This window comes from Mauremys reevesii, linkage group 26 (assembly GCF_016161935.1).
Source record: "Mauremys reevesii isolate NIE-2019 linkage group 26, ASM1616193v1, whole genome shotgun sequence".
Lineage (NCBI taxonomy): Eukaryota > Metazoa > Chordata > Testudines > Geoemydidae > Mauremys > Mauremys reevesii.
The window spans coordinates 5,735,638-5,752,899 of record NC_052648.1 but is presented as its reverse complement, the minus strand read 5'-3'; the positions used below and the strand labels follow the sequence as shown (position 1 = coordinate 5,752,899).

At 58.0% G+C, this 17,262-nt stretch overlaps 1 protein-coding gene across 1 annotated transcript in view; it reads right to left on the bottom strand.

Annotated features, from left to right (window-relative positions):
• Positions 1-1,974: 1,974 nt before the first annotated feature.
• POLRMT (RNA polymerase mitochondrial) overlaps positions 1,975-17,262 on the bottom strand; it is a 31,892-nt gene continuing 16,604 nt past the window's right edge. Inside the window, exons 10-21 of the mRNA XM_039516019.1 lie at positions 16,050-16,838; positions 14,718-14,840; positions 11,603-11,725; positions 10,227-10,406; positions 9,487-9,573; positions 8,923-9,036; positions 7,634-7,686; positions 6,962-7,060; positions 6,578-6,650; positions 5,955-6,046; positions 5,265-5,338; positions 1,975-3,260 (exon numbers count right to left, since the gene is read on the bottom strand). Coding sequence (XP_039371953.1) covers positions 3,211-3,260; positions 5,265-5,338; positions 5,955-6,046; positions 6,578-6,650; positions 6,962-7,060; positions 7,634-7,686; positions 8,923-9,036; positions 9,487-9,573; positions 10,227-10,406; positions 11,603-11,725; positions 14,718-14,840; positions 16,050-16,838 — 1,857 coding nt within the window. The 3' untranslated portion in view covers positions 1,975-3,210. The remainder of the gene's footprint in view (positions 3,261-5,264; positions 5,339-5,954; positions 6,047-6,577; positions 6,651-6,961; positions 7,061-7,633; positions 7,687-8,922; positions 9,037-9,486; positions 9,574-10,226; positions 10,407-11,602; positions 11,726-14,717; positions 14,841-16,049; positions 16,839-17,262) is intronic.

Genomic DNA, 17,262 nt, shown 5'->3' with positions numbered 1-17,262 from the left:
CTCGAACACGCCAGCCAAAGAACAAACGGAACAGCCCTCCATCACTCAGATCTCCACGCACGGCTGCTTGCGCAGCTGAGGAGCAGACCGTGATTCCCAGGCACTCAGCTTCTCGCCTGTAAGCACCAAGCTGGCAACTGCTCCCCCCACCCCCCCGGGGCAAGGGCAAGGAGCGGCCGCATCCTATAGCTTGAGTTTCTCACCAGCCTCTGCCATGCCTGCAGACTCAGTGCGCCCACTGCTGGTCATGATGGGAGAGGTTAACACACTGATTATGAGACAGGAACTGTCCTCTGGATCAGACCAGGAATCATAGATTATTAGGGTTGGAAGGGACTTCAGAAGATCATCTAGTCCAACCCCCTACTCAAAGGGGGACCAATCCCCAACTAGCCTCAAGGATTGAACTCACAACCCTGGGTTTAGCAGGCCAATGCTCAAACCACTGAGCTATCGAGCCAATAATGGCCCAGATTAGCTGATTCAGAGGCAGGTGCAAGTAGTAGCCAGTTACAGAATAATCGGCCCCCAGGAAACATTTCCTCCTGACCCCCACTCTTAGAGGCAGGCTTAAGCCCTGAAGCATGAGCACTTACATCCCCTTCCAGAACGCTCACTGCTGTCTCTGCGCATAGTCTTGTTCTCTCAAGGGCTGATCCCTTTTTCGAATCCCAAGGAGCAGGACCCATCCCTCATTAACCCCCCTAGAAGCCCAGGCAGAATCTAAGGCCAATTGGAAGTGGAGTTGCTGGTGTTAGTAGCCACAGGTGCAAATCTCTTAATTAGCACAAAACCGCACACCTGTAAAGCCAGACTTGCAGGGCGTTAAATGGCAGATGGCTTGTGGTGGAAAAGGAAAAAACAAAGTAACTCCAGGTGGATTAAGAGCAAGGAAATTAAGCAGCAGCCAAGCCAGGGTCTGTCAGCGGGCTGCCTGCACCAGACCAGAGGTGACAAGGGCAGGGTGTGCTTGGGAAAGGGACATGCAAGGAATGGGACCCTGTCAAACGTCATTGACCAACTCAGCTCATCAGAGGCCCGGCAGAGGGACGGGTTGAAAGTGGAGGCCTGTCAGGCTGCAGTCAGACTGCCCCAAACCGTCGGCAGATACTGGAGGCAACAGCCCTCAATCTCAGAGAGTCTGAAGCCACCCAGGCTGCAGGTGTAATGACCCTTTAAGGCCCCCTGAGGTTGCTGGGGTAGGCGGGAAGAGGCCTTGGTGTAACTGAGAATCAGACCCAAAGCCCAGATTCACATCTAGCCACGAGGTACCTTCCGCGGTAGCAGAGAGGGGTCTCGGCTGGGTTCCTCACCCCTGCTGAGTCAGTCACTGCTTGGTAAAGGCAGCCCCTAGGCGTACACACCCCTGCAGCAGATCAGGGGTGGCCAACCTGCAGCTCTTCAGAAGTTAATATGCGGCTCCTTGTACAGGCACCGCCTCCAGGGCTGGAGCTACGGGCGCCAACTTTCCCAAGTGCCAGGGGGTGCTCACTGCTCAATCCCTGGCTCTGCCATAGCCCTCGCCCCTCCCCCCTGAGCCTCCTGCACACTGGGAAAGAGCTGATCAGGAGGTGTGGGGAGGGAGGGGCTGCCGCTGGGCGGGAGGCGCTGGGAGTGGGGCAGTGGGGCAGCTCTTTGACAATGTACAGTGGTAAATTCTGGCTCCTTCTCAGGCTGGCCACCCCTGCAGCAGATAGTACACACCCCCACCCAATGCTGTCTGCAGAGCGGCCCAGCGATAGGGTAGCAGATTGGGAGTCAGGAGCCCTGGGTTCTATATTCCTGCCACTGACGTCCCTGCTGTGCCTCAGTTTCCCCTGCCACCCTTTCTCTCTTCCATTGACCCTGTCAGCTCCTCAGTGCAGGGACGTGCTCTCACTGTGCAGCGCTGGCCCAACCAGCCCTGCACGCAGCGGGGGCCTCTAGACGCCACCGGAATCCAACCACACTTGCTAACAAAGCAGCCCCGACAGGAGACATTTCAAAGGGCTTTAATGTACAGTGCTCCACCCGCCCCACCGGAGACTGTGCAGCCGAATCTTCAATATCCCAGAAAACGAGCCCCCGCTGGAAAGCGCCCAGTGAAGGGCTCCGCGTACCGGGGACAGAGGGTGAATCAGTACGGGAGGCTCCTCTGGACTCCAGTAGTGACTGGCTTCCCCCAGTGCAGAATAACCACTCCCCTGGGGAGGCGCATCTCCTCAGGAGCCATCTCCCCCACTCACTCTGCTAGAGGAAAGGAACGGAAACGGAGTGAGGGGCTGAGTGCCGCACCCCGGACAACCCCAGCAAAGTCCTATGCAGCTGCAGAGACCAGGGAGGGGCAGGTTCTCGCTCCCCAGGCAAGTGGTTATTCAGCAGCTTATTGGCCAAGAACCCTAAAGCACTCTGGGGCCTTTGGTTGTAGGATGCTGCTGTCCCTGGAGGAGGTCTCTGGCTCGCTCGGCTAGCCGCAAAGGCGCCATTAGAGCTACTGGCGCAGGAGTCCAGTGAAGAGAGGTGTCTCACCGGGATCCTAGGCCCGCGGCCCCCTTCACTCCGCAGACCGACAGCGCTCCGGCCTGGCGTGGGTGGGGGTGACCTAGATGGTGTTCAAAGCCAGGCCTGGAGGGCTCCATCTACTGGACGCATGGGGTAGTGAGCGGGGGGTTTGATTGGCCCAGAGCACCTGAGTTACCATCAGCAAACAGGGGCCCCTTGCCGAGACCCAACTGTGTGAGGCTGAGGTCGCAGGGAACGCCAGTCCCCAATCAGCCCCTTGCCTTCCACCTCAGTTTGGGGCCAGAGGCTCCCGGTGAACGAAGCAACCTCGTCTTTGGGTCAGCGTCGGCGATCCCCAGTCGCCGGGGATCTCCAGCTCTGCACAGAGGGAGTAGCGGGTAGCTGGGCTGGCGATAGCCACACAAAGGCAGCGCCACGCCCCTCCTGGCACAAGGGAAAGCAGAGATCCTGCTTCCTGGTGAAGCCACGTGCTCCTGCTCTCCAGGCAGGGTCCGTTTCCACAGCGGAGAGGCCGACGCAGCCCCTGTGGGAATTGCGCTGGGCCAGCTGTGTGCTGTGCCCCCAGGAGGAGGTGCTGGACACAATCTCCCCTTGTTCTCTGCGGGGGGTGCTGTGAGCCAGGTCTCACCCTGGACTCGGCTGGCTGGCACCTCTGGTCCAATTAGCCAGCGTGCGATAGACAGTCCAGGGCCTTGCCCAGGGTCCGTTTCAGCTGAAGAAATACGTAGATTCCTTCACCTTCTGCAGGTCAAAGTCGCCTGGAGGGGGAGAGGGAGCAGAGGGAAGGTCAGCGCGGGGGCTGCACAGGTTGGAGACTGGGGGCGTCTCTTAGCATTCTAGGGGACAGGATTCAACGACGTGCTCTGGCTTAACCACACGATACGGGCTGGACGCAGGAGTCGCTGGGGGAGCTTCTCTGGCTCATGTTACGCAGGCACTCAGATCAGACCATCCCACTGGCCCTTGCAGCCATAAATTCTAGGTTACACCCTGTCCCCCCAAAACTAGCACGAGCCCCCCACTCCAGGGAGGAGAGAGCAGCAAGAGACGTATTGCAGCCCCTTTGCTGCAATCAGTCCGACTCTCCCTGACCCCACCCCAGGGGGCCCACACCACTCACAGGACCCCTCCTGCTGCCCGGCCCATTGCGGGCGGACGCGTTCCCTGGGGCAGAGGGTTAGCTGGGGTGGGGGGAGGGGGTAGGAGCTAGGACACCCACCCCAGGATATGTTATCCCCCCTCCTAGGCTGTGGTGGGTGCAACGCTGGACGGCTTCAGTACCGGGGCAAGGATGCTTCTAGCTTTGCGTGGAGCAGGCCTTGCCAAAGAACCAGCGAGGGACAGAGAGTGGGTCAGGACAAGGGCCGTTTGCTTGGTGACCTCTGACTCTCTCTGCCAGCTAGTGAGGTTCTGCTCTGCAGCTGGCCTGGGCTCGCACGAGCGAAACTCTGCCTAAGGGGGGCGCTGGGGAGGGGAAACGGAGGAACATGCTCAATTGAGAACCACTGGCAGATGCACACCCCAAGGAAGCAGAGCGATCCCTTAGGCTGGCACAGGGCAACAGGGCGGAACTGAGAGGGGAAAACGGCGTCTCAGGAAATGCTTTGCGATCTCCCAGATTGCAGGATTAGCTCTCAAGGGACGGGGCAGGAGTCCCCTCCTGGGACGTTTACATCTAGACTGGACAGAGTGCTGGAAAACGTACAACAGGAAAATCCTGCTGTGGCTCTAGGTGAACCCAAAAGGTTTACACGTGTCTAATATGTCATAGGGAACCCAGCTACCTACTCCCCCGGCCCCATCGCCGGAGCACCTCAGCAGCCCCAGATATTTACCCGTCTCTCCCCCACCCGTGGGGACGCTGTGGGTACCATTCCCATTTCAGAGTGGCTACAGAAGCCCAGAGATGAAGTGACTTGAAGTGACGGCGAGTGCGTGGTGGAACCAAGAACTGATCCAAATCTTCTGAGACCCAGCCCAGCGCCTCAACCACAGCGCCAGCCTTCCTGCCGTGCCCCTAGCGATAAGGAGCAAAGCCCCACGGGGGAGTTCCAGGGAGGCAGGGTGCAGGTTCTCCCATCCAGAGGGCAGCCAGCCATGCATCCACTCCAGCCTCGGGACGGGGACCGGGAGGAGATTCTGCTGGGGTGGGCGGGGCTGGCAGCCAGACACAGGGAAGATAGTGATGCTCACCCAGCCTTCCTGGCAGCGCGAGACAGATCCCTGGGGATCAAGCGAGCTCCCGAGTAGGATCCGGCAGGCTAAGGTGCGTCTACACTACCAGCACTACAGAGGCACCGCTGCAGCCCTGCCACTGTTCTACAGACACTTGCTGCAGCGACAGAAAGGGTTACCCCACCCCGAGAGGCAGTAGCTAGTTGACGGAAGAATCCTTCTATTGACCTAGCTGTGTCTACACTGGGCCTTCGCTACATCTCTCCAGCACCGTAGCTAGGTCAACCTACATTTAGGGCGCAGACCAAGCCTCTGTCTCTGTCACCCCCCGAGCACAGCACCATGCCCTGTCTCGTAGGTTCCGCCTGCCCATTGCGGGATGAACTCAAAGACACTGGTCATCAGAAAAACGGCTACCGCCGGGGAAGGGTTGGGGGCCGGCTCATTCCAACCACTCGCGTCAGAGGGCGCACGCCTGGGAGCCGCTCCTGGGAACCAGCTCCAGAGGGAAGTGTTTGTCCAGTGCCTAGCATTCGCGGGTGGCCCGGAGGCACTATCATCATAACCACGACGGATAATAACAATACCTGTCTCGGGGACCTTGGACAGCAGCTCCACCAGCTTCTTGTGTTCGAGGGACTTCTTATCCCTCCATTCAGCCCTGAGTCAAAAAACGCCACGACAAAAAGGGGCGTTAAACAGGAACGTGAACCCTTCCTGCTCCCAGCCCGACTCTCACACATCTCCTGTGCAGCCTGTGGGCACATGGCTCTGAGCCAAGGGGGCGGTGACAGGTCCCCGGTGTCAAAGGAACCACCAGATCAGCTTCAAGATAAGACTCTCCCTATGTGACCGCTTGGGCATCTAAGTATCTTCCTGTGGTCCATGTTATCTCAGTATCGGTCTCTGGTGCCTAGCCACCCCCATCTGGCCGGAGTATCTGAGCACCTGCCAACCTTCAGAGAGTTTCTGCACACAGAGCCCCTCTGAGGCAGGGCAGTGATCTCACCCTCCTTTGCAGATGGGCAGAGACACATGCCCAAGGTCACACGGGGAGTCTGTGGCAGAGCAGGGGATTGATCCCAGGCTAGCCGTAGCCTAGCTCGCTAACCTCTGGGCCATCCTTGTCCTAGAGCAGCCCAGAGGCAGCCAGAGGAAGGATACTGTGGACAGGCTCCAAGCCGGAGGCTGTGGGGCTGCGTAACTTACACAGCGCAGTCAACAAAGGACGTCCCCCTGAAGGAGCCCCAGAGAGGGCGGGTGAGCTGGGTACTCACAGAGAGTCAGTGCAATATTTCTGCAGCATGAACCTGGACAGATCCTGCAGGATGGGCTGGCTGTGCAACTCCACAAACTGCTCTCGACACACCTGGCAGCGCATGGAGGTCACACGTGAGTGGAATACAATAGCATGCACCCCCCTCACCCCAAGACACATTCCATTTAGACCTATTCTCACCGGGCTGATGGTGGGGGGGGTGCGCCTGCGGAGCATGGAGCACAGCGAGGGGCTGCGGGTCGAGGGCTGTCAGCTGAGCTGGAGGGAAGCCCGGGGCGAACACCCCAGGAAGGGCCGTGCATGACGAGCAAGGGGCAGTGGCAGAGCTACGTGCCTGGGGAGCCCAGGGCTGGAGGCTGCGGGTTGGGACAAGGGGCATCAGCAGACACATGAGCAGCAGGTGCCATCTTGGCACTCTGTCTTTTGCAGGGTGCGTCGCCTTGGTTACCGACAGCCAATCAGACTACAGGGTGGGGAGGGAAAGGAGACCCCCGTAATTGGGGCGGGGGGAGGAGACGCTTTCCAGAGCCAGGGACAGGGGCCGGACAGCACCCGCTGAGCCCCCTCGGGCTGGGTCAGTGAAAGAGGCTCTGCTCACGCGGGGGTGGAGCTGGGCTCTACCTGGTTCATGACATCCACAGTCAGTGCGTGGGTCCAGTAGCAGTCGTGGACCGAGACGAACGTCAGGCCCCGTCTGAAAGGCAGCAGAGCAGCCGGGTCAGGTGTCGCCCGCACAGACCCTCCCTCTTCTCTGACGTCAGCCCAGGCCCTGCCTCGGGCAGCCAAATCCTCTTGCTGGCACCAGCACAGGGGTCTCCGTGAGCTGCCATCCCTTGTGGCACTGCCTGGTGCCCTGGGCACGGCGCCTCCCTGATCGCAGGCCCATGGGGGGAGCGGCTGCCAGCTGGAGGAGCAGGGCTGGACCCCGGCAGGGGCAGCTCAACCCTGCGGATTTGCCTCCACCAGTGCTAGAGCAGCCCCAAGGATGCCCCGAGGCGGCCCTACCTGTGGCAGTGCAGCGCCGTCAGCATCATGTGCGTGGAGTCCAGCGAGTGGATGAAGTTGGGCGGGAAGGCGTTTTTCTGCTTCACCGTATCCGGTTTCCTGCAGCGGAGCACGGAACAGTCAGACGGGCTGCCCACCACGGCCAGAGGCGGGAGGCAGAGTGCCCAAGACCTGCCGTCAGGGTAACGCCAACCAGGACTGGATCCAGTGGGGAGAGCACAGGTGGGGATGGAGCCTGGGCTGCATTTCCTGGGGTGACGGGAGCTCTAGGGGCTGCCCCCCCACTGGTCCATGGACACAAGGGAGCAGGTGGCAGATGCTGCCCTCTTCAGGAATCTCATGCCGGGTGCTACGGCCCTGCAGCCCCAGCGCTGTCCACGGACGCTGCTGGATTCCCTCCGGACCTTCCTCCCTGGCCACCCCCTACGCCTACTGGGCAGCATGAGGTAAGGAAAGCAGGAGCGTGCGGATACCCGCAGCAGCCCTGACCAGTGCCTGTCTCTCCTACTGCGGGCTCAGCTGCCAAGCTCTGCTCATGGGAGGGTTTTGTCTCCAAACCGCCTGGAGGCGAGGGCTCCCCCAGCTCCAGGCTGCACCGGGGCGGGGGAATCACTCAGCCTGAGGGGAAAGGAACGCAGGGTCTGCGCCGAGCACTCGCAGTCTGGTACTTACTGGTTGGCGTCAAAGCGCATGTTCAGACTCAGGGTTTGCATGGTGCTGTTCAGCTAGAGAGAGAGACACAGAGACCGGACTCAGCTGCAGAGAGACACCATCACCCATTGCCAGGGAGTCCCAGGCACGCCACCCTTGGAGAGCGGTTCATGCCAGCAATAGGCTCCCAGCATGCGCTGTGCAGAGCCTAGGACCAGGACTGGCCCGGCCAGCTCCCAGGGCCCAGATGAGAACAGCCTACTTCAGATCTTTGAAAGTGGGCAGGGGCCTTCATCCTGCTGGCCAGCATGTCTCCCGGGAGGCGCCCGGCGGCTCCCTGGCTTTAAAGGCCTTTCTCTCACCAGCAGAACTGGGAAATGCAGCAGAACAAATCAGTGGTTTGGAGACAGGCAGGCCGCCCTGAATTGCCCCATAACTGCTGGGACATGATGTGCCAGTGGCTAGGAGACGGGGCAGATTGTGTGTGCAGGTGGGCAAGCAGGAATCTGTTTCCCTGCTGATGTGCTGGAAAATTGCCCCCGTCGGCACCATGTGAGGGTCTCGTCATTGAGCCTTCGGGGAGCCCTGGTTACTCGCCAGCTCCACTACTCTTAAATACCATCCTGACTTCGTCCTGCTGACTCACCCTTCAGCCCCCCAAGGATGCTGGCTCTGCTGTTGGCCCCACCCCAGAGCTGACTCATCCCCGCATGTCAGTGCTCATACAAGCCCCCTCTGGTCTCTTCCTCTCAGGGACAAACTCCTCCCACCTCCAAGAATCTCAGCTGCTGAATTAGTCAGGTGGAGCGGGAGGGAGAGAGCTGCTGAGAGGACTAGACTGACTGGGGGAAGGGGATCAGCGAGGATGAGTGTGGGACCGGAGTGAGAGTGAGTCACATGAACCCTTAGGAACCACTTCTCATTTCTCATCCTGTTTCCCTGCCTCGTGCTGGGCTCACCTCCCGGAGTCCGAAAGGTTAATTACCCCAGTGAGTCAGTTGGAAGGGGGGAGAGAGAGCGGCCTGACACCATCCCCATCCCTCACACACCCTCCCACGGGAGACTTCTCTGTACTACGGGCACGTATAACACGACTAGATTCAGCCCCCGCTGGCTGGAGCCGTACATCCGCGCTGGCTGGAGCCTGCCCAGCATGGTACCCACACATACACACACATGCACTGGCAGGAGACTTCGCCACGCTGCCCCTTAATGCCCTTGGTCCAGGGCGTCCATCTAGATCCCCCCATGTTCCATACCCAAGTCCCAGCTCACAAGCTGCCGGTACCTCTGCTCCCCTTGGCACTCACCACTGTGGACTTGGCCCGATGGTACGGCTGCACGATGGGGAGGCCCAGCGGGGTGACCCACTCCACCGTGTTCCCGGACTTGGCGATGAGCCGGGCGCTCTCCGTCAGCCAGATCTGCAGGGACAGACAGGCGTGAGCAGCTTCCACGGAGCACCGACTCAGCGGGCCACGAGCCCTGGAGGCTCCAGGGGTTCTAAGGACAGATTCGCCCCATAACGTCCCCACCCACCATGGATGGCACAACACCCTCCAGCCCCAGCCCCCAGGGTGGGAGTCAGGAATGCTCCTGTGGGGCTAGGATCCCGCCGGATCCAGTGGCCCCGATTCACTTCCTGAGCAGGGCTGGCATGAGAGATTGGGCTGTATTCCCCGGGGTGATGGGAGGAGACAATCTCTAGGGGCTGCCCCCCCCCCCGCTCCTCCCCTGTTCTCCAGCCTGCCTATAGCCCTCCCAGGAGCTCTGCGGTGCTGCTCTCTCCAGCACACAGGGCAGCCAGAAGAGGAGGGGAACGAGGGGAAAAGCAGGAAGGAGAGAGAGAGGGAGAAAAGCAGCAGGGATCTTACCTGGATCTCTCGAGTCCCTGAGAACATCTCCTTGAGGCTGCTGAATACCTGCTGGACGAGGTAATGCGACGCCTCCCAGACATACTCCTGTGTGGATCAGAGGCAGGGTGAGGGGCTCCCCTTGGGAGGAGCGGGAGTCCCTGTGAGGAAGGCACGCCTGCCTCCTCACCCGAAGGACCACAGCCGGGATGAGCCGCTGCTGACGCGTCTCCCTCCAGGGTTACCGCCTCACAGAACCTGCCTTCACACCTGGTCTAGCTGAGACCCGAGGTCTCGCTGCAAGTCTGGGGAGCCGGGAATCCGAACCCTGATCTGGCTGCCGAGTGGGTGGAGAGGAAGCTGAGCTCTGGCACTTAACACGACTCTCCTCTCCCACGGCACCCTGGGCACCCTGCCGGCCTCTGCGCTGCATTACTGGCCGTGTAAGTAACAGGGACTACGAGCCCCTGGGAGGTGCCGAGGGGAACCCCCTGCTCTGCAGGAGATGCCATTAGCCCAGCCCAGGCACCAGCAGGCTGCATGGAGACAGACATCTGGGAGTTCAGGGGAGCCAATACGACCCCCAGAGGGAGCACAACAGTCTCTTATTGCACAGGACACCAGCTGAGGCCTCTGACTGTCAGAGAAGTTGGGCAACAGCTGACAATGCTGGAAACCAAAGGGACAGGATACACCTGATTGAAGAATCCGCCCCGTCCTGCGAAAGGTGGAGAAAGACAGGACAGGGGTGGACGTCCTACCTGTGGGAAGCCGTCGATCTCCTTGAGCCGCTTCTCGATCTGCAGCCTCCCTCCATACCTGGTGACGCCGTACACCACTGTCATCACCGTTTGCTTCACCACCTTGCGGCTGATGAAGCCGTCCAGGACCTGGGCGACCTTCATGCCCTCCTGGGCATCCTGCTTCCGGAATTCTTCTACCTAGGGCAGCGTGGATAGGAACCCGGGGGGAGATGCCATGATCCTGCCGCCGCTGAATCAAGACCCGCCTACCCTCCTGAGGTCCCTTCCAACCCTGATAGTCTATGATAGGAATAGGGTCATCGGGGAGCCCCAGAGCCCAGCTGGGCTGCACCTTTCTACACAGACCGTGGAGAAACCAAGCCAAGACCACCGGTCTGCACTAGGAATGCCCCACACCCACGATAGACACTGTGGCCCATGCTAGCCACCCTGGATAACAGAGACCACTAGCTGAGGAACTAGGGAGTTTCTGGACCACAGAGACACCAGCTCAGGCCACGGGTATTGTGATACGGAGCCTTTGCACCCCTGTGCTGCCACAGCACCCAATGGCTGCCAGGTGCACCGTGTAGCCGAGTGGATTGAGCACTGGACCAAGCCTTGGGAGACCAGGGTTCTGTTCCTGGCTCTGCCAGTGACCCTCTGGGTGAGCCGCTCTCTCTGCCTCGGTTTCCCCATCTGAAAACTGGGGATAACGATACTTGACCATGGTGATCCACAGATGAAAAGCTCTAGATAAGAGCTGAGGATAGTTTCTGTGTCTGGAATGAATGTGGCAGGTCTCAGTCCAGTTCCCAGCAGGCCGATTTCATTTTGCAAAACATGCCAAGAAAACCCCAGTCTCTGAAGAGAGGCCGAGGACTGAATGTGCCATGGAGATCAGTTTCTCATGTCGCCCAAAAGAAAGAGAATTCCCCATCTATGTGCGGGCCAGGTGCTAGCAACTCAAGCGGAGCATCTCCCTGCTGCTTGGAGACCCTGTCTCACCAAATCCCCATCTGCACATGGGGGAAACCCAGAGAGAAGGAGCCTGGGGATGGTTCAGGGCTTGGGGATTTCTCAGTCACGGCTCCCTCTCTATCTACTGTGATCACGCCCTCCCCTCTTCTAGCACAATCTCAGCTGGATTTTCACTGTGGCCACAGCAGTGCTTCCCTCTAGGGGAGAGAGGGACAGTCCGGCGCTGGATTCCAATCAGCTGATGTCTACTGAGCCTGCTGCATGCATAGTGCCGTCTATCTCAGCCTCTCCTCTCCCCCCGGAGGACAGGAACTGCACCATCCTGCTTGGGGACACTGACCACCAGCTCCACGGTGGGTCCGAGCGGAGGGGTGAACTGTAGGGACCTGCCAGGGTTACCGGCGCTGTCTCACCTGCTGGGCCACTCCGCTGTACACGTCCTGGGGGCTGTCGCACGGCATCAGGTTGACCGAGGTGGCGCCAATGACGTCACGCCCCAGCGCGGCGTAGTGCTGCAGCCCGTTGCAAGAGCCGTCCTGCGAGCAGGAAGAACGGAGGGTGGGACTGAGAGCCTGGCCATTTAAAGGGGCATTGCCTGGTTAAAAACCAAGGCTGGGATTTTCAGTGAAGCCTAAGGGAGTTAGGCACCCAATTCCCACTGACTTTCTCATGCCCTCCCCAATGTCGCTGGAAACTGCTCAGGAGAGAGGAGTTTTTTATGCTGACTTTGCACCGTTTTTGCTTTTTTACTTTTCCCAGCGGTTTCCCTTTCACCTCCCGTCTGTGTCACGGTCTGAGTCTCAGGCACTAGCCTGATGCTGCAGTGACGGGGTTGCAAACATGGCATGGGACGTTTATAAATCAGCCCCCCTCTCTACCCACAGTAAGTTTTCACTGGAATTAAAAAAAAGGAAACATTTGAATTATTGTTCTATATTGTTTGTATTATAGGAGCACCATTGTGCTAGGGGCTGTACAAACATAGTAAGAGGCAGCCCAGAAGAGCTTACAATTGAAGTAGGTAAGACACAAAAAGGGTGGGAGGGGAGACCGACCCAGAGAAGGGCAGGGAATTGCCCAAGGTCACACAACCCGTCCGTGGTAGCGCCAGGAATAGAAACCAGGGTTCCTGACTCCCAGACCAGTGCTCTAGCCACTGGGCCAGGCTGCCCCATCTCTGTTGCTTGGAAAACCTTCCTGAAACCAAAGAGGCATCTGAGCCAGAGTTTTGCTCCAGACCTCAGCTCTCCCAAAACTCTGGGGTGTTCAGCTCTGTTAGGCCCCCACCAAACCTAACATCGACCTGTCCCAAGTGTGGCACTGCAGTCTAGGCGACCAGACAGGTATCAGGCCTCCTTTGCAGATGCTCGCCACTGAGAAATCTCCCACAACAGCCGGCTCGCCAGCTGCCGGGGGGCCTAGGTCAGCCTGGGACAACACGGACAAAAACATGCCTGGTGTGAACCAAGCAAGGGAGGGAGGGGGAGAGTTAAAATGCAACATGGCAGGTGGATCAAAATCTATGTTTTTGAAAACAAATGTTTTAAAACAGATTTTTCTTATTTTATTTAAACAACATTTTCTTTAAAAAAGTAAACCTGTTTAAAATGAAATCTGAATTTAATACAAAATATGTTAAGGCCTAAATTTATTATAATCTCTTAAAACATTTAAATAAAAAAAATATGCTGAATCCATGAGCCTCTATCAAAAACTTTGCGTTAAAGGCTGCTTTTCTGTATAAAGAAAGAATCAAGGCAATAAACATCCAACTTCTGAAGTCAAACTTTATAAATATGGTAGAAAAGATCCACCTAAGTAACTTAGGAGACTGTCTCATTTTCAAGAGACTTAGGCGAGTAAGATTTTAAGCTCCAGTCACTTTCATTTAGGCTTATTTGAAAATTTTCCCAGGCTGACCTGAAATAATCAGTTTAGTTCACTGACTGTGGTTAATCCCTCTGTTTAATAAACCATTTGGCTGAAAATCTGAAACATGTTTTGATAAGAGAAGTTTATCTGTCCAAAACATTTAAGGGTGTTAATGTTTATATGCTGTTGTGTGTTTCGTTACATTCCAGTTACCATCCTAACGCAGCTTGACACAAATCATGAGGAAAAAGTTAATTACCTAGTAACTAAGCAATGTATTATTCCCCATTTCCTAACACAGGGGTCGGCACCCACAAGGAGAAAGGACCACCCTGTCCCACCTGGGGCACCTGCAGCTCTGCAGACAGGTGAAACGGGATCCACAGGCCCATGGCAGCTGAGCCCCCACGTTAGAACTGCTTCTGTCAACTGGAGGTTGATGGAGCAGCTGTTAAGTGACTCCCAGCACCTCTGCCTGATCTCTGATTTTCCATTCTGCCCCCATTCCCCATCGGCTTTCGCTGTCACACCGAGATCCGAGTCATTAGGGTTAGTTGCTGACACACGCTCCCCTTGCCCCCATCAGGACCATCCAGCCTCTAAGGGGAGAAACACAGACGCCTCTTGCAGGGAAATGTTAATGACGGGGTATCCTCTGATGACACAGGCCTTTGACAGATGCGCTCTGGCTGTGCTGCCAATGCTCCCTGAGGGAACAGAGCTGGGCAAAAGGACTGGGCTAAGGTTAATGAGAGCAACTGATCCTTTCTGCCGCAGCTCCTCTCTGGATGGGAAGGGCAGCCCCTGCTAGCGAGGAGGCAGCGTGAGTAGACCAGGCTCAGGGTTATTCTGCTTCCACTGCCCGGTCGGGGCCTGGCGGTGCTGTGAGCACGAAGCACTTGGACTCGCATCATTTAGCGCAGCAGGGACTATCTCTGCCCTCATCCAGAGTCAGGCTTTCATCCTTCCAGCCAGCAGAGCTGCTCTGCGCCAGCCCTCAGACCAGATGAGCAAGGACCCGGAACAGCTGACGTAAGCCCTCTGGCTACAGACTAGGAGAGAGACGCCCCCCCGCTAGGGTATATACCGAGCAGTTGCAGAGCCTTTCAGAGACTGCAGCCACGACCGCTATCCGCAGCAAGCCTGCCCAATCCAAAGCAACACGGGGTCAGGCTGGATTCAATTCCCAGCTCTGCTACAAACTCATGGGGAGTCACTTCAGCTTTGTGACTCAGTTTCCCCATCTGCACAGCATAGTTAGTGATGCTTCCCTACCCCGCAGGAGTGAGACTGAATCTACAGATCCTTGGGAGAAGTTTAGAGACTATGGGGATGGCAGCCATATAAATACCCAGATGACAGGCCTGGCAGCTAATGAGGAAGAGACCAGGGATTTGTGCACGCTGATCCTTCCCGTCCATACCCTGGAACAGGAAGCACTTGGAAGTGGCCTGGTCCTTGTCATGGGGAGCAAATTAGGGTCTGTTTGCTTACAGGTCGAACCCAAGAACCACTGCAGTTCCAATGGCCTCTGTACCCCTGTGACCCAGAGCCTCCCACATCCCTCTGCCCTCTCCCCACGGAGTTTCTGTTAGCTCCCCAAGCTCTCTGCCCCATGCAGGAGGAATCCAACAGTCCCAGTCCCAGGGCCCGTACCTGATGAATGGGGAAGTGCGAGATGTAGGCCGTGGGGTCCGGCGATCTCAAAGCCGTGGCTATCTCCATGCAGCACGCCAAGGCCTGCCAGGGTTCATCGGTGTCCATCCACCACTTCCTGCCCTGGGGGGGGGAGGAGAAGAGCATCTCAACACTAGAGTACAAGAGCCCCTGGGTACTGAACTGGGTCAGAACCAGGAGCCACGTCTCCCGCCACTGACCTGCGGCACAACCTCCGGCAAGTCGCCCCACCCATCGGTGGGCTAGTCCGCTCTAGAGGAGGTTTGCTGGTACAGCTGTATCGGCAGCACCTCCTAGCAGAGAGACAGGTTCTACCGGCAAAAACGGGCTTTGCCGATGGAGCGTATCCTGGCTCCCCGAATCATAGAATCTCAGGGTTGGAAGGGACCTCAGGAGGTATCTAGTCCCACCCCCTGCTCAAAGCAGGACCAATTCCCAAACAGATTTTTGCCCCAGATCCCTAAATGGCTCCTCAAGGATTGAACTCACAACCCTGGGTTTAGCAGCCCAATGCTCAAACCACCGAGCTATCCCTCCCCACAATGAAATATGCAGAACCACCTTTTGCCGGTATAACCGCATTGACACTAAGGCTTTGGCCAGTATAAAAATGTTGCAGATCACACCCCTAACTAACACTATTATACCAGCAAAAGTTTCTAGTGTAGACCTGGCCTCAGCATCCCTCTTCAACCCTTCCTGTTGCGCACAGTTAGACTGGAAGAGCTTCAGGGCAGTGCCTGTCTCTCACTAGGCCTAGCACAGTCTCGACTGGGACCCCAGGGTGCTATTGGATTAATAAAGCCACCCAGGGTGGGCAGGTGCTCACTGGCGTCCACTTTGGGCGCAGGGCAAGATCCTCTCTCACAGGATCACGGAGGCCGCGTCTAGACTAGAGGCGCTTTGCCGGCGTAGCGATGCCGGATACAATACCAGCAAAGTGCTCCTATGCAAACACAGCTTCTACCGGCAAACCGGCGCTACTGCCAGCAGGGTTTATTCAAGCCCCGCTGAGCGAAACAAGCCACCCCAGTAACAGCACAGATCTGCCGGTATAACTGCGTCTACACTGGGGCTTTTGCGGGCACAGCTGGATTGGTCAGGAAATCACAGCTCTTTGCATCGCTGACCGACACAGCTCTGCCCGCACAAGCTTGTAGTGTGGACCTGGGCTGAGAGCAGCTTCGAGAGGTCCTGGATTCCAGGGTCCTGCTTTGTCGCTTAGTTCCTGATGCCTCTCCCCGAGGGCTAGCAGTGCCAGGCTTGTTCTGGGCTCCCTCTAAAGCCAGAGAGACCATCCCCGTTCCATACCGTCAGTGGGTTGTCAGCAGAGTCCAGGATCTCCTCCATTATCTCGTTGGCGTAGGCCAGCCGCTCCCGCAGAGAGTTCTTCTTCTTCAGCCCCGTCAGGTTAATAAGGTGGATCTTGAGCCAGTCGAGGCCACGCGCCCCCAGTGGCTTTCCCTCCGCGAACAGCAGAATGGCCCGGGTGATGTCGCTGCCCAAGTGGTTGAAGTAGGGCGGGCAGGGGTAGGTCCTGCCCCGGAAGTCCATGTTGTGGGGGAACCAGAACACCTTATCCCTCATGTGGTTGGCTATGGAGAGCTTGTAGAGGGCGTCCATCCGCAGGCTGTACATTTCCGCCGTCTTCTTCCTGCACTGCGTCAGCTCGCGTTTCAGGGACGACTTGTTCCAGGGAGTGCCGGGCCCCGCGTGGAGGGCCACGGATGGCTTGGGGGCCTCCGAGAGGGGCGGCGGGACGTCCAGCTTCTCACTGCCCTTGGCGTTGAAGATGGAGATGACGATATCCAGCACGGGCTGGTTGATCTTCCAGGGGCAGTTGCCCAGCTGGTTCAAGGCGTCCAGGACCGAGTGCAGGTTGCTGCGGGGACACTCCTCCAGCAGGAGCTGGTGCTGGATGGCCCCCTCCACGCAGCGCATCAGCTTGGTGGGGAGGAGGATGTAGGCCCCGAAGTGCGGTGAGGTCCACGGTACCGGGGGGCAGAGCATGGGCATGACAAAGGAGTCGAAAGTCAACGTGGTCTCGGCAGCGCTCGACAGGATCTGGGTGAGGATCGGATGGGGCTTTATAAACCCGATCTGTGGGGGGGAATTAAAGAAGGGTGAAGCTCTGTAGGGAGAGGGAGGCAGGTTAATTAGCGACACGGGGCTACAACTCCCTTCAGACAAGGGAGTCCAGTCAGGCAGCACAATGCAAAGCTCCTGTAACCCTGCACTGCGGCTTCACTTCGCTCGCTGCTGGGGAAAGGGGCCTCTCGCCCCAGCCCTCCCCTTCGGCACCAGACAACCGGACAGACTCCAGTTCATCCATCATGCTCGGCTGCCCTAGACCTGCTGATCCATTTAACCCACAGCACGGGAGCAAGGATGACAGCTACGCGGGAGTGGGGCTGCAGGAGCAGAAGCTGCCGAACACCCTGGAGCTGGTGAGGCCGCGAGGGGGGTCCCGGCTGGAGCAGGCCTGGATGTCTGAACCGTCAGGGGCAGTTTATGACCCTCCATC